Raw genomic sequence first — 17,670 nt, 5'->3', positions numbered from 1 at the left:
CTTTTTGAATCTCTGTATCCACATCGTCTTCTCTATTTACTTCTTGGAATATGGGGTCAGGTGTTTGTCTTCTTCCATTATTTGTTGTGTGTTTTTCTCTTTATTTATAACTTGTTCAATTTATTCTTGAGTATCATCATTAACTTCTATCCAATTTTTTTTGTAGGTTGCTATTTGTTAGGTTCTGAGGACATTTATGGTTTCTATTTATAGCTAAGGTTCGTTGTGAGTCCTTGTAACTGGTTCTTTCTCTTTATTTGGTATGGTTTGGGAGCTTGTATTTTTGGTCTTATTTCCTCTTGTGGCTACTATTTGTTATTCTGGTTGGGGTCTAGCTTTTGATTTCTGTTGCTTGTTTAGGTAATTGTTGTTGTAGGTTTTGTTAACTTTGTCGTTTGCTTGTGGTTCTTCAATTCCTTGTTGTGGTTCTTCTACTTCGAGGATACTGAATCTTGATTTATTATCTTTTTTCTTTTCTGTAATCTTGCTATTCCTACTCTATTCTTATTGCTCTCCTCTTTTGATTCATTTTCTCTTTATCTACCTCTGTACCACCATCCAGGGTCCAAAGTTATCCATGCTTTGAGTCATTATGGCTTTCCCTTTTTCTTTTCTTGTGGCTTCTTCATTTTTATCTTATTTCACTTGATTGTTGCCTCCCGCTTAGTCTTTATTGTTGGTTTCAGCTCCCGCTTGATTATTTTCAATATTAAGAATTAGATTGGTTTGATCTTCTCTCTTTTTTCTCATCACATAGTTCTTTTGGTCATGATTGGCTTTACCGTATGCAAAGTAAATATGATGCTTTTGTATTCTATATGATAAAGTTTTTCATTGACCATATATCTCCCAAGTAGAGATTTGGTTAGATCAACCTCGACACATAATCTAGCAAATTTTTCTTTACAAAGATGGAAAGTATTATAATCAATTTGTCTGATTTTTCCAATAAGATCTCATATCTTCCTCAAGATTTGGTCATTATAGAGTTCTATGAGGAGCCCTGGTAATCCAACCCATGCTATAATTTTATCTATGGTTGTGTTAAGAGGCTTAAAATTTGATTTTCATTGCCTAATAGCTAGGTAGTGATAGTATATTTTTCAGAGACCATCTAGAAATAGTATGATCTAGATCATCTTAAGCATAAAACGTGACTATATAAAAGTTGTTTCCCAGATCAATAACTTCAATCCCACCAAATCTGCCCCACAAGACTTCCAACCTCCTCTTCATTGCAGCGTAGCCTAGTTTCCTTTCTCACAGTTTGACTATTAGGTACCTCCACCAGAATTTTTATAGTTCATGTTCCGCGCTTCACTGATAAGGATATTAAAGAGGTCTTTTTTCAAAGTTCAGTACTTTGATTTCTAATTTGCTAGTGTTGTCCTTCTTATTTCTATTTTCTTCTTTTTCAATTTTAGGGGCAATCTCACCTTGGATGTCTTTTTCATTGGACATATCAATATATCATCATCTTCAGAGTCAACTAACTTGACCTCAGTTCCAGGTTCATTTCCACGAACCATGTTGACATAAGATCTTCTACCTGATTTCAGTTCATCCTGCATCCAGTTTTCAACTCTTGGGATGAGGATATTGGATCTAGTAAATCAATCTTCATCCCTTCTCACTTTCTTGATGTTTCATTGCAAGAGGTCATACTCTTACTCAGTGGTTTGGTGGTCGTTGGGTATATTTTTCGACCTTGCATTAGTAGTCATGAAGAAGGTAGAAGTCTAGCGATGAGAGCTGTATGGAGAGAAATGCAACCGTCAATTTTTTATCATAGTGAATCAAAAAGTTATTATTAACTTAACCTGTATTTTATTAGTCTTTATACTTTTACTAAATTTTTAATTAGGTTTTTATATTTTTTAATTAAATTTTTATATTATTTTTAATTTTGTAATTAGATCCTTTTCATATTAAAAATGTTAAAATTAATAAAATATTTTTTTCAAAAATACATTCGATCAAACATTTATTTAGATTTTTAATTATGAATATCTTTAATTTATAAAAAAATATTTAACTCTAATATTTTTTACACTAGGAAGGACTTAATTATAAAATTAAAAATAATATAAAAATTTAATTAATAAAATTATAAAAATCTAATTAACAATTTGATCAAATTATAAAAATTAAAAAAATAATTGAACCAAAAAATAATTTTCTAGTATCTGAAGACGAAAGGATTATACAAAAATAAAATATAAATAAATAATAAAAGAGTAAAATACTAATGGCGACTTGTATCACGTGAAACATATATCAAATAACTAAGAATAATATGTATATTCAAATTGACCTGGTTCTGAGAGAAATTTTTTTAAATAAATAAAATAAATATATTATTTATTAAAATATATAATTTGTAATATTTTTATAAAAATTTATTATATTTTTTATCTTGTTTACAGTGTAAACGAAATAAAAGTGTACGTATCTTATTTACATTATAAACGAGATAAGGTACAAAACGATATGGTCGTATCATATTTATACACGTGGTGTATAACGATTTTATCTCGTTTACAATATAAATGAAATATGTATACTCTTATTTTGTTTATAATGTGAAAAAGATCTATATATATGTATTTCGTCTACAACATCATTGAGTCTTTATTACACCAAATCTTCAATTTTTTTTCCACTTCTACCTTTTTCTAATTATATTATCGCATTACTAGGAGATTATAGCGTGTGCCGATGCGCATGATGTGAACATCAACTGACTGAACGCGACATGACACATTTTTGGGGCAGTCGACTTTGAGGTTAGTGTTGCTTTTTTATATTTATGTTAAAAAATACATGTATAGCCTATTTTTATAGAAGTAGTATGCAATATATGTTAAGTGAATGAATATATTGTTAGTAATGATTTAAATAATAGGATATAATTTTAGATATTATTAAAATAAATTTATTATTTAAATATTTATTAAGCATATGTTTATTAATTTAGTTATTGATTATTTAACTAAATATTTTTAGTAAACTTAATTAAGTAACAAGATGTTTATATTTATTTCTAGTTATTATTATTTAAGTAAATATTTTTACTTAATATAAGTTAGAAGGAGATGGTTTATTGATGTTGTTATTAATTAATTAACTAAATATTTTTATTTAAATTAAATTTTATAGATGTTTATTAATTTAGTTATTAATTATTTATTATTTAAATTAATTTATAAGATAAATGTTTGTAGTTATTTTTTAAATTATTTTACTTATAATTTAAATTAATTTGTTATCTAAATATTTATTGAAACAAATTTTATTTTAAAATTTTTATAGTTTTATAGGTTTATGCATTTCTTATTCGAATTTTTTATTATTTATCAGGTTTTTTATTTGTTAAACTAACATTCAAGTACAAAATAAATGTCTTTTGTGGAGTCTGTTAGAAATAATCCACAAATCGTCTTGTGGAGTCGCATGTCGTCTTAAATTAGTAAGAAAAAAACTACAATTCGATGCTCTCAAATTCAACAATTGCAAAAGCAACAGGAAGAATATTGTTGTTGTCGTTTTGTACCACTACAATAAACAAAATACTACCATATTTATCATATTGGTACGTGCCATTAACAGAGATGAATGACTTGCAATGCTTTGATGCCTTCACACAGGCAAGGAAGGTCCAGAATACCTTATCAAACATGCTACAGTCGCGCACCATAAGGTGTCCATCATAGTACGGTACGGCCTTTAACTCATATATTGTTTCGGGACAACAATTTTGCAGTGCTTGCAGCAACCTAGGCACCTTATTGTATGACTCCTCTCAATTGTCTTTTGCTTCGCCATCTAGACCTTTCTATACGAGGGTTTGAAGTGATAACTTTGCCTAATTGCACCTTGTAGTGCATAAATGCTGACGGATGGATTGGATTGTATCAATGGCAGGATGACATGGCAGATGAAACTGTTGTCCAACTGTCGATTGTCCTGAGACATGGTTGGTGCTAAACACGTGTGCGCTCGCTCCTCCAACCTTATGCACCTCCCTAACGAAATAATACATACATGGCTGGCATTTATACAAAATATAACAATGATAAATGATATTAATTACACCACAGTTAAACGAGACCTCACCAATATCCGAGATTCTGTCGGAGGACAACACGGAGACTCCACGGGCATCCAATTGCATATTGTCGGCAATGAACATAGTACTTTAGTCGGTCCGACTCTACTATTTAATACTCAACACTTCTGTGAATGTTATAATTCTTCACACCCTACATCATTGCATCTCTACTCTTGAATCTATGATCAACCTGAAACTCCACACCACTGTCTAAATCGTAATCGTCTTTGCCCGTGTTGAAAAATGGAGTTTTCTGATGCATCGCATCCAAATCCAACGTCTAATAGTGATTGAGTACAGCTGATAAGGCCGGAATTGGGTGCGGGACAGGAAAAAGATGCCGAACTGATGCCTCCACCGGCGTCTCGAGTACAAACTCCTCCTCCTCATAATCTTCAGAAAAACCACTATCATTGCTATTCGTACCATACTCCTCATCGGATTTCTCACCATCCACGTCCATGTCTTCCACTGGATTCGCAACATGTATCGGTGGTGATGCGAGAGGTGGGTCGTCCTGCACAAAATCTGAGTGGCCAGATCCACCGCCGCCAACATCACCGACCTCTACAGAAAGCTCCATAACTTGTTCTGTCATGATTCTCCCATGGATGTCAAACATGAGACGCACATGCTCGTCGTCATGGAACCAAAACAGACAAAACCGAAATACTCAATTTTCCATCGGTGCTATCAACCTATACCCCACCCTTCCTATATATCTCTTTTCTCCCGCTACTACCAATGCTACTCAATATCAGACTTTTCAGCTTGGATAAAGTACTAACTCGTCGGGTGCGCAACAGAATGGGATTATCACACTCAAGTATGACCTCGGTGTCACTGTTTCTCATATGTCAATTGGGATATATACTTACAACCACATATCCACCATCACTAGACATTTTAACTTATTTTTCGGAAGAAAAACGAAAGAGAAAAAGACGTGACATGTTTGTGAAGAATACAAATGATTGTATATATTTTTATAACTGTTGAAAATTTGTCATAATGTATCTCGTTTACACTATAAACGACATAATTCTTCACATATTTTATTAAGACCGTAAATAAAATAAATATGTCTAATATTTTTGTGTCTTACCTCGTTTATAGTATAAACGAGATAAAAGATACAATAGATTTTTATAAAAATATTATAAATTATATATATTGTTAAATAAAATATTTATTTTATTTGTTTAAAAAAATATCCGCCTCAGAGAGTAATTAACTAATTATATTGGCCAACTCCTTAATATTGTTGTAATCCAATACATCATCATCCATTCCCCACATCGTTATGGTCTTCTCTAGGGCAAGCTTTGTTAACGCTATTTAGTGTCCCAAACGGCACTCCTTTTTAATTACATTTGAACGTAGCATGGAATGAAGAATCATTCCATTCAAAGGCAAAACCTGGTTGGTTAGCTCTTTAGATAATATGTCATGATTTTATTATTAATAGGTAAGAATATAAGATGGCCAATATTTTTTAATTAACGTTTATGTATTAAAGAAAAACTTTAGTCTAATCTGATTTTTTTGGTAAAAATTTATATACAATTATTTTTATGTAAAATTAATAGTTAAAAATAGTTAAATAATTTGATAATTAAAATTTTTTAAATAATAATTTAGTCAAACACATTAAATTATTTAATTATTTTTAATTATTAACTTCACATGAAAATAATGTGTAAATTTTATTTTAATCACATGCTCAAACGAATTCATACATCTCAATCACACCATAACTAGTGTAATCTAGCATTTACTTTAATATCATGAACCAAAATCTATAGGCTATATGTATAAATAATAAGGTATAATATACTATACAAAGTCTTGCTCCTTTATGTCACCATTATGTTAAAAACAATATATACAACTGTACATCTACCTATTCAGCACTTCTATCCATGTCATAATTAGTTTGAAAAAAAAAAAACAAATCTAAAACTCAAATATAATAATAAAAAAATGGAGATTAATCAATTTTTTCAAAAGAAAAATAAATTAAAACGAAAAAATCACCGAGGCGCCAATGAAACCGTAAAGTCAATATCGGTTCCCATTTTCTCAACCCACTTCTGTGATTCTAAATACAACTTGGAAACTTCAACTGCGACCCGACCCATATCGGGTCTTTCATTCGGATCCTCTCCAACACATTCTAGCCCGACCCGAATCATCTTCTCTGCCACGTCAACAGGAAACGAATCTCTAAGCCTCTTATCTACCCACTTCCTCGCCCCGCCGTGCTCCTTCGCCGTCACCCTCGCCGAATCCACCACACTCACCCTCCGATAAGACTCGCCGTCATCGCCGTCGAATTCGAATCTCAACGCCTCATCGCCGCTCAGCAGCTCCAGAACCACCACTCCGAACGCGTACACGTCAGTCTTCTGCGTCGCAACGCCGGTGATCTGAAATTCCGGTGCCATGTACCCCCTCGTCCCCTCAAACTTCACCGTTCGGCTGCGGGACCTCCTCAATTTCTCGATGGAGCCGTCAGAGCCGCCATCAACGGCCTCGCCGCAGAGATCAGAGGTCCCGAAGTGGCAGATCTTGCCTCGGAGGACACCGTCCTCCGCCTCCGCCACCACGATGCTGGAGCTCTTGATGTGGTTATGTACGAATCCTGATCCAGCACAGGCACCGGAATCGGAGCCGGAGAAATTGTGAACATAATCAAGTCCGTGCGCGATATCGGATGCGATCTGCATCCTCGAAATCCACGTCGGCAAGTTCGTGAAGCTAGGGTTCCGGCGGCTGCGTAGGCAATCGGCGAGGCTGGCTCCGGGAACAAATTCATACACCAGATAGATGTAATTGCCGGAGACGGAAGCACCAAGGAGCTTGACAAGACTACTGTGGTGGCTCCGGCAGATCAACGCGAGACGGTGGCGGAGCTCCGGGATGTCCATGAGGCTTCGAAACTTGCGCTGAAAAACAACAACATCTCTGTCCCGAAGGGAGCATCGCCACGAAGAATTGGAAAGGCGGCGGTGGGATTCGGAGGTGAAATTGGCGGTTGCGGCAGCGATCTCGGAGATATCGTAGATGTGAGGGTTCTCAGGGAGAGTGTTTTTGAGGCTGGAGAGGGAGGCGATGCTGCTTGAAATGGAATAAGATTTGGACCAATCGTTGTTATCTCTGTGGTTGAAAACGTAACTTGTTGATTCGGTGATGGCGACTTCGGAGGAGGATGAAGGGTAGTTAGTGTTTAGGGGTGGTGGTGCTGATGGAGAAGAAGTGGAGGTTGATCGTTGAGGTTGGGTTCTGCTTTTGTTTCTGAATCTGTTCATTGGTTGTACGGCGTTGGTGCTCTTCTTGGACTTGCACATGGAAACCTAGTTCAAATATCAAAAGATCACAATTGCACGTTCTTTGTAAAAGGAAATTCAGCAAGGCAGGTTCGTGTTCTGTTTTGCTTTGTTTTTCGTTTCTTCATTGGCCGATTATCGTTACTCTTCTTTCTTCTATCTATGTTGTTCTATGTTTGGTGTGTGTCAACTTGGAACAAGGGACTCGTAGTCTTAGGGAAACTGTTTTGGCTGTTAAGTAAGTCGGTCAGTCAGTCGTGTCTGCTGTCTGAGTGTCTGCTTCAAATGATACCTATAGGCTATAGATGTCGTCTTGGATCGGATAGTCGTCTGGTGTCTCGAAAATGGATCTTTTTCAATTTTTTCAACATTTGACAAAATACAGTGCAATTTTTTACCTTTGATTTTAATAGTAGAACCAGAAATAAATAAAAAAGAAAATGTGGTGAATGATTAGATTAAATACTATATATCATCCAATTTTTTATTCATTGAAAAAGATCCACTCCCGTCTTTTCTCCCGTGCTCCTCACGAAAACATTTACATGGTTGAGCTTCACACGTGTCTCCTCCCGCCTCCAACTTCCCTTCCAACAAGGCCCAATACAAAGGTAAAATGAAATATGCAGTGTGATACGTTATAATTATACATTATAAATTAGTTATCAATAATAAATATCAAAGCAAATCAGAATGCTTTAATATGTTATTCTCCATTTAAGTAAAATATTCGAAAAGTATAACCATTGATATCTCGTTTTAAATATAAAAAAAAATAAAAAATTGTCTTTGATAATCAGATATCAGAATTTATTATTTATTCTTTAATTTGAGAGTTAGAATACTTTTTATAAGTATTCACCCTCTTTTGTTTTTTTAGTATCGAAGTATAGTTCATTTCGACAAAAAATTTGAAGATACTTACTAGAGAACGAGTTATATTGCAATCACTCTTTATAAGAACAATTGGCATCTAGCGTAGGGCCAAACGTTTAAAAAAATTTTTAAGTTCTAAAACTTTTAGATTTGTCTATGGCTAATCAGCCTCCTCCAGCACCATCTGAACTTTTTTGGATAATAACAAAATTATAACAAGCTAATCAACGCATGATATAAAAGAATCAAAGAATGACAAATCACATAGTCAAACTTATCAATATTCAGATAACTAATGATGATGATCACAACGACGAAGAAGGAAATTCTAATATAACTCACGTCTTAGAAATATAACAGACGGAAGAGGATTAACCAGCCAGTAAAGAGGACGAATTGGACCTTATCTTTCTTATAACTATTCTTAATTAATTTCCATTCCTCTTCCTTTTCTGCAAATTTCTTTTTTAAATCATCTATTAAATTTTTCTTCAACTCCAACTCTGGTTTCAAATTCGTTGACTCATCAATTTTCTCCAATAGCTTTTTATGCTTTCCTTTTTTACTCCGATCAATGCTTGCAGTGCAAAATCCGAACACCTAAGCCAAAAAACATAAAGAGATATAATATAACTTAAGCTTATCATTTATTTTACAAGTACCAAAGTCATACTTGAAGATATTGATTGATCGCAATATCTCTGACCTCATTAGACAAGATCACGTCAGAAATTGACCGAAGAACCTCATCGGCAATAATCGAAAAAAGAAAATTCCTATTCCACACCAAAGATTCATCCCCACCCTTTGCAAAATCGTGCAACCTCTCCTATTTACTCGTGAAAGCAGTAAACTTCTCCGAAGAAATTTTTTTTTCTTTCTCCATTAAGTCGTCACATATATCTTCATGCATAAAGTCGCTTTTCTTTTTCTTAAAAATAATGTTTCTTTTTTGAAACTGGTTGATTAACCCCCCTCTCCATTCACCTTACCTGGGTTTGATGATGAACCCTCTTTTTCAATATTTTTGGTCTCCAGACGAGCTCTTAAATTTGCTGCTGAAACTCCTGAAAAATTTCTACCTATAAAAAATACAGAAAAAAATTTTAAAAATAGTCACATACTCGAATTATAATACAATTTGTAAACCCTTACCAAGATAGTTTACTACAGATATTTTATTCTCTTCCTATGAAAGCAAATCAAAAATAAAAATTAAATTTCTCTATCAACAACCTCTACCAAGTAACTTATTATGCATTTATTTCTGCCACTTATCTCTTCTGAACCCAAAATATATTGTGGTTATGAACACCAAAAAAGTGATAATTTTTCATTGAGGTGTTCTCTTCTAGATAAAAAAAAAAATTCATCTTACGATTTTATTTTAAGAAACATTTTTTAAAAATCTTTGAAGGAGGATTTATATCATTTAAAAATAGTAAAACCAGGAGAGTTATTCAGATTAATCCAAACTTCTTTCTAGACCCCCTTAGCTTAAAACAAAGAAAAAAAAATAACTCCACCGAAAGTTTTATTTCCAAAAATTCTATTAGAATTTCAAAACACTTCAAAAAAGTCCAACCATTTAGATGAAACCGAGAGGAAGCATAGTTCAATTGTTTTAACACATCGCATTCAAACTCAGTAAATGATAATTTTACATGAAACTTTTCTAGTACACAACTGTACATATAGAAATATTCAAAATAATTTTTTATGAAAAATACGGTCTACTCTACTTCATGGTAATAATTCAACCCCCACTCTAGATCCTTCCCTTACTATTTTTGATGGATCTATTTCACTTACACTATTATTATCCACGAATAAAGACCCACAAATTTTTATATCTTCACTAATCCACTTATACAAATCATCATTATCATCTTTCTGAATTTCTTTTTTTTTTTATCAACCATCATTTTCAGAAAAAAAAAAGAAGGTACAATAAACAGAAACTGCAACTCACCTCTTTTACTCATATTTTTATCATTCCTTTTTTCAACACATTTTTAAGAAAGAAAAGTTACCTTTATAAAATCCTTCAAGATTTCAAGTAAATACAATGTCAAATTTAATGAAACCTGTTTAGTTCCATCACAAACCCATAATCGTTGCTTCATTTCAAACCAACGACCCTAATTGCATTGGAAATAGATTGGTGGCTTTTTTATATGGTAAATGCTATGATGTCTAAAATGTGGTGCCTATTTATTAAAAAGAGTTAAAAATTAATATTTAATTTAAAAGATATAAAAATAAATAATTTTTAAAAATTTAAAATTTATTATAAAAAAAAGTTAGGCAAAATTTAAGCACCAAATCATAGACACCATAGAATTGGCCTTTTTTATATTCAATGACAAAACTTTTTCTTTCTTAAAAATTACTTATTTATTTTCTTTTTTCACTTATTTTTTATAAAGTAAGTTAAATTGGAGGCTCTATACCTATAACTAAAAGTGTCAAGTTATAACTCATCATTTAAAGTTCAATTTATTCTATTAAATTATCACCAGACTAAGTTTGGGGACTATGATATGACCTTTATAATTCAGTTATAGATTATAACTCGGCTATAAACATTATAAATTATTTATCAATAATAAGTATCAAAGTAAATCATAACATCCTAATATATTATTATTCTCCATTTAAGTAAAATATTCGGAGAGTAAAATCGTTAATACATCGTCTCAAATATAAAAGAAAGATAAAAAATTATTTTTGATATACAGATATACAGAATTTATTATTTACTTATTAACTTAAATGTCAGAATATTTTTTACAAGTATTCACTTCCTTTGTTTTTTTAATGGCAAAGTATAACTCGTTTCGATGAAAGACTTGCATATACTTGCCGAAAGATGGACTATATCACATAGGGCTGCACATTGATCAGATAATATCCGCATATCCGCAGTAATTATCCGTATTCAATCCAAATTTTGCAGATATTATTCGATTCGCACTATGGTAAGATCGGATTGCGGATTTGGTAGTGATATCTGCGGATTCGATCCGCAAATCCGTATATCCACACATCACATATAGATAGCATAGTTTAAGAAAATAAACCCTAATTTGATATGAATTTTAGTGTGTTGTTTTATGAATTTTATGATATCTTATTTTTTATTTTTTATGTTGTACTTCGACTTAGAATAATTAAACTTAAATCTTGTGTTATTATTTTTTTTATTCAAGAGAATTTTTATTAATAATATTTTAGAATTAAATATGCTTAAACAGGTGAAAAATAATTTTTTTTTTATAAAAAATAGCCAAATAGATTTTGAATTTTTTTTAAATTATGCGGATATATCTGATATCCGAACTGAACTGATTTGCATATTTGCAGATCAGATCGGGTCTAAAAAGTTGTAAATATCGTATCCGATCCAATTCAATAAATACAATACGAATCGAATAAAATTTTAGATTATATCCAATCCGTCTACGGCCCTAATATCCTAATATGACAGTTACCCTTTACAAGAATACCATATTTTCAATTCATTCATGTGGAAATCATCTCCTAAGTGAGTCATTAGTGCGTCACATATATCTATATAAAGGTAAAATGAAAGATGCAATGTTTTCAATGTTTGCACCATTTTTTTTTCTTTTATACCTTTCTTTTATATATTTTTCTTTAAATAATAATATTATCACTCTTATGTTCTAAAAATGTCATTCTACACATAATTCTTTTTATGTGAATTTGTTTTGATATATGATGTATTTAATTATAAAATACTACGTCACTAAAAAAATAATTATATTTTAATTATCTGAATGTTATCTAAAAAAATAAATATAATTAATAATTTTGTAAAATATTTTATATCGTCAATACATTAAAATTAATTTTTTTATATTATATGTTTATATAAATTTATAAAAAAAATATTATCAAAATAGGAGTATTAATATATATTTTTTATGGTATAAAAATGAATGGTATTATATGCATTATTTTTTGTTCATACTTTTCTTGTGCATCTTTTATTTTTTGTTAAAATAATTGATAGAAAGGAAAAAAGTAAAGAAATTTTTTATTGTGTATAAAAATAGGTAAAGTACTATCTTGATTCTTTGTTTGAGGTGAATTCTATTTTGATTCCTAATATTTTAATTGTCTTATTTTTATTCCAAAATATTTAAAATGACATCAATATTATTCCACCGTCAAATCTCTCATTAACACTTAAGGAAATTGATATACTATTAATAATTTTTTTAAAACTGCGTTTGTTCAATTTTTTCTCTTACCTTCACCCTCTCAACAAGTCCAAATTCTATTTTCTATTACTTTTTGCTTCCTCCTCAAACCTCCCTTAGAGAATTAATAGTGTAAAAGAGAGTAAGAGAATAAGGTTTAGACTTGTTTAGAAGATGAATGTAAAAAAGGGGTTGAACAAATGTAACTTTAACACATCAATTTTGGTTAAGTATTAGTGAGAGATTTGACGGCAGGATAATAATATTGATGCCATTTTAAATATCTACTTATCTATCTATCATTTACTTATCTACTTCTACTTAATATATTAAAATTGGATTTTCTTCTAATTAATGAAAGTGAGGTGTCAATTTTTTATGAATTTTTTTTCTCCAAAATAAAAAAAAAACTATTTTTCTATATAATGATATTTTTTATTATTTATCAACTCCTTTTATTTCTATTTCTCCATTTATTAAATTTTTTTCAATTATTGTTTTTTAATTTATTTATTTTAGGTATTAAGTATTAAAATTTATTAGAAAATTTAAGACAATTATTGTTATTATCCTTCGTATCTACTTAATATTCAATTATTGTTATTTGTTTTATTTATTTAGAGTAATAATTAATTTATTGGTCATATTGTAATACTATTTGTATATTCTTCATTTCTCTTTAATTCAATTATTCAATTATTGTTATTTATTTTATTTAATTAGAGTAATAATTAAATTTATTATAATTATAACAAGTCTCTACAATTATTTTTAAGTATTAATATTATTAGTATATTGGTATATTTTTTAAAATATTGGTAAATTATTAGTATATATAATGAGAAATAATAAAGTTTCTCTCATGTTTATTATTTAGAGAATTGATAATTTAGATGTAGAATAAAATTTAATTAAATACTAAATTAATTACCTAAGATTATTTGATTTTTCCATCACTTACTAATGTTTAATTTTAATTGATATGTTTTATTTTCCATTTATATCTCTATTTATTAGTTATTGTATTCTTTATATTTACAATAAATATTAAAGGTAAAAGAATAAAAACTAATATCAATTTGATTTGATATATTAGTGGCTATCTTATTAAAATTATGTAATTTCAATCTTATCACGTGCATGATACGAGTTGTTACACTTGTTTTGGAATAAAAATAAAATAATTAAAATATTAGGAATAAAAATAAGATTCATCCCAAATATTAGGGGACTAAAATAATACTTTACCTTTACAAAAACAATGGAACAATCAATATTTTTCATAAAAGATAAATTTTTTTATTTTTTCTTACTTCTTATCGATCATTTTTAATATTAAAAATAAAAATATAAAAAAGATATACACAAAACTAATACATATACATATAAATTAGCATTTTTAATAGCCAATGAACTATAAATAGTCTTTTTATCTTTATCTATTTTTATCTAGAGATTTCAGGTTTAAATCTCACTCTTAATTTTTTTAAAAAAAAACTAATATTCTTAATAGCTATATGTCCTTATCTTTGTTCTTCTAAGCTGTTTAGAGAGGGTTTTAGATATGACATTGCTACACACTATATTTTTTTCCCTAAATGAGATGCGGAGAAAAATAATCAAACAAAAAGAAGAGAGAAAAGGTTTGCTTTAGCTGTAGCTTTCATGAATCGGAAATCAAAATGTCTTTTTTTTTTTTGGACATTGAAATCAAAATGTCTCAAACACTAGCAAATTCAAGTATTCAACCACTTTTTTTTGGGTCAGGACAAAAATTCAACTTCTCAAATTCTTTTGAGGGTGGGTCTGCGCCTAAGAGGTACAACAACAGAAATGAAGCCCCAATAATATGTAGGAAAGAGGCCAGCGACCTGGAAGTGGAAAATTGCATTTAATATTCTGGGCTTATGGGCTTTAGCTGGGAGGTTGTCATTGAATAGCTTGGGCGTAAATATCACAGAACTAAAGGAGGATGACTTAGTAAGGCCAATAAAGAAAAAGCGCCAACTCTGCTTCACCCACTGCTCAATTGATTACATAGATTCTAAGTTTCTAACTCATGTCCCAAAAAAAACAAAATAACAAAAAAGATTCCAACTAGTGTTTACTTTTGTTTTTGTCTTTGTATTTTTGTTCCCATATCTGAACCTTACATTTTAACTTATCAAGCAATTAACCAACTGAGGTAAACTCGCTTGTTCGGTTGTGGATTCGAATTTTGTATATATATATTGTATTCCCATATTTTATAAGAATTTTAAATTTATATATCTATGTGTTTTATAATGTATCGTATCTCGAATCTCTATCAATATTTGTGCATCATAAATTTTAACTAATTTTTTATACGTATGGTTCTTAATTTTTTACTAGTCATGAGGACTAATCTTTTAAATAGGACCCGGCCATATGACCTAAGTTTTTAATGTTAAGATTTAGTTACTATAAATAAATGTTAAAAACTTAAAATATATATCGTAAATGACTACCTTTAATAAGCTATAAAGCATAAATACTTCGATGAATTATTATGTTTGCATGTTGAATATATTTCGGATACGATACTTATTAATATTCATCCGATACGTGTGTTTGTTGTGTCCAACTGTGTCTTAATAAAAAATAAAATATTTTTTACTAGACACACTTAGACATACCTAAATACTATCACATGTCAACATATCTAGTCTTATTTTAACATATATTCTTGAAATAAATTTAGATATAGTATATATTATTATTTATTAAAACAAAAAGAGATTTTAAATACTTGAAATAATTAAAATAAGATATTAAAAATAATTAAAAAATTTATTTATATTTTAATAAATAAAATATCAAAATATCATTACGATTTATTTAAAAAAATACTTTATATTTTATATATATATATATACGTGTCCTCATGTCTTATCAGATTTTAAAATTTACGTGTCGACATGTCACATAACACGTGTTATCAAATACTAAATTCATACTTGTATTTTTCCAACTGGGTTCATATGATAATTATAATGAAAAAGATTGGAACACTATCAAAAATCTTTTTTATTATCAGTTAATTATTAATATTTAAAAATATAAAACAAAATATATTATTAAATTATTAAATTAAAAAATTAAATGCAACAACAACAATAAAGTAGTCTTGTCTCATTAGGTGGGGTCGGCTATATGAATCAAACGATACCATTATGCTCTGTCATGTATCATGTCTACAGAGAGAATGTTTACATGTAGATCTCGTTTGACCACCTCATGGATGGTCTTCTTAGGTCTTCCTCTGCGTTTTACCCCTTATCCATCTTCTATCTCATCCACCCTCTTGACTGGGTGTTCTGTCGGTCTTCTTCTCACATGTCCAAACTACCTGAGACGCAATTCAACCATCTTTTTCACAATGGGTGCTACTCCAATTCTCTCCCTTATATCTTTGTTCCTTATTTTATCCAATCGCGTATGACCACTCATCCATCTCAACATCTTCATCTCTACTATACTCAGCTTATGTTCGTGCTCCCCTTTGGCCACCCAACACTCCGTACCATAAAGCATAGCCGGTCTTATAGCAGTGCGATAGAATTTACCTTTAAGTTTTAAAGGCACTTTTTTGTCACATATAAAACCAGATGCACATCGCCATTTTGACCAACCTTCTTGGATCATATGATTTATATTCTGTATGTTCAATCTCTCCATTATCATGTATGATGCACCCAAGATAATTAAAACTTTTAAATTTTCGTAAGATGTTTTATCCAATCTTCACCTCAATATTAGGGTTTTCCCTTCTCAGACTGAACTTACATTCCATATATTCCGTCTTACTACGGCTTATGTGCAGATCATACACTTCTAGAGCTTCTCTCCATAAGTCAAACTTCTTATTTAGGTCTTCCCTTGACTCTCCCATAAGAACGATATAATCGGCAAAAAGCATGCACCATGACACATGCTCTTGGATGTGCTCTGTGAGGACTTCCAAGACTAATGTGAAAAGGTATGAGTTTAAGGATGATCCATGTTGTAATCCTATACCAATAGAAAATTCCTCTGTCACACCACCTTGAGTCTCCACACTAGTTGTGGCCCATCATACATATTTTTAATTGCACGAATATATGTGATCCTTATTCTCCTCTTTTCTAAAATCTTCCATAAGACCTCCCTTGGCACTTTATCGTACGCTCTTTCCAAATCAATAAACACTATATGTAGATCCCTTTTATTACTACGATACCTCTCCATCATCCTTCTTAACAGGTATATCGCTTCGGTGGTGGATTTGCCTGGCATAAATTCAAATTGGTTCTCTATTACTTGTGTCTCTTTTCTTAACCTCCGTTCTATCACCCTTTCCCATAACTTCATGGTATGGCTCATGAGCTTGATTCCTCTATAATTTTCGCAACTTTGTATATCCCCCTTATTCTTGTAGATAGGTACCAAGGTGCTCTTTCTCTACTCATCATGCCTCTTCTTTGACCTTAAAATCTCATTAAAAAGCTTAGTTAATCAGTTGATGCCTTTTCTTCCAAGGCCCTTCCAAACCTCAATTGGGATATTATCAGGTCCTACTCCTCTGCCATTTTTCATCTGCTTTAGAGCTTTTTTTACCTCAAAGTCTCAAATCCTTCGATAGTAGTCAAAATTTTTATCTTCTTCTCTTGTACATAACCGACCAAGGCTCGAAAGAGTCTTCTGTCATTCATTAAATAACTCGTAGAAGTAACTCTTACACCTTTTATTAATCTTCTCCTCTTGAACCAACACCTCTCCATCCTTATCCCTTATGCACTTAACCTGATCCAAATCTCTCGTTCTTCTTTCACGGCTCTTTGCGATTCTATATATACATTTTTCTCCTTCTTTCGTGCCCAAAGACTGGTAGAGACCCTTATATGCTCTTGTTCTTACTTCATTTATAGCCACTTTTGTCTCTTTCTTAGCCGCCTTATATTTTTTCCAATTGTCTGCATTGTGGCTTAAAGACCACTTTTTAAAGCACTCCCTTTTTATCTTTATCTTTTCTTGTACACTTGCATTCCACCACCATGACTCCTTGTCTCTTGGTCCTATTCCTTTAGATTCACCAAAACTTTCTTTTGCTGTTCTTCTAATAACT

General features: G+C 30.9%; 1 protein-coding gene across 1 annotated transcript; it reads right to left on the bottom strand.

The window, feature by feature from the left end:
• Positions 1-6,068: 6,068 nt before the first annotated feature.
• On the bottom strand, positions 6,069-7,736 carry LOC130951913 (lysM domain receptor-like kinase 3). Its single transcript, XM_057880660.1, has one exon. It carries the CDS (start codon positions 7,459-7,461, stop codon positions 6,145-6,147), a length of 1,317 nt encoding a protein of 438 aa, XP_057736643.1. The 5' UTR covers positions 7,462-7,736; the 3' UTR covers positions 6,069-6,144.
• Between the last annotated feature and the right edge of the window lie 9,934 nt (positions 7,737-17,670).

Source organism: Arachis stenosperma, chromosome 9 (genome assembly GCF_014773155.1).
Source record: "Arachis stenosperma cultivar V10309 chromosome 9, arast.V10309.gnm1.PFL2, whole genome shotgun sequence".
NCBI classification, from domain to species: domain Eukaryota; kingdom Viridiplantae; phylum Streptophyta; class Magnoliopsida; order Fabales; family Fabaceae; genus Arachis; species Arachis stenosperma.
Note: the sequence above shows the minus strand (reverse complement) of the source record. Positions and strands in the feature narration are given on the sequence as shown.

What these genes read in the sequence shown, in the direction of transcription:
- LOC130951913 (XM_057880660.1), bottom strand. Translation starts at nt 7,461, where the DNA reads ATGTGCAAGTCCAAGAAGAGCACCAACGCCGTACAACCAATGAACAGA.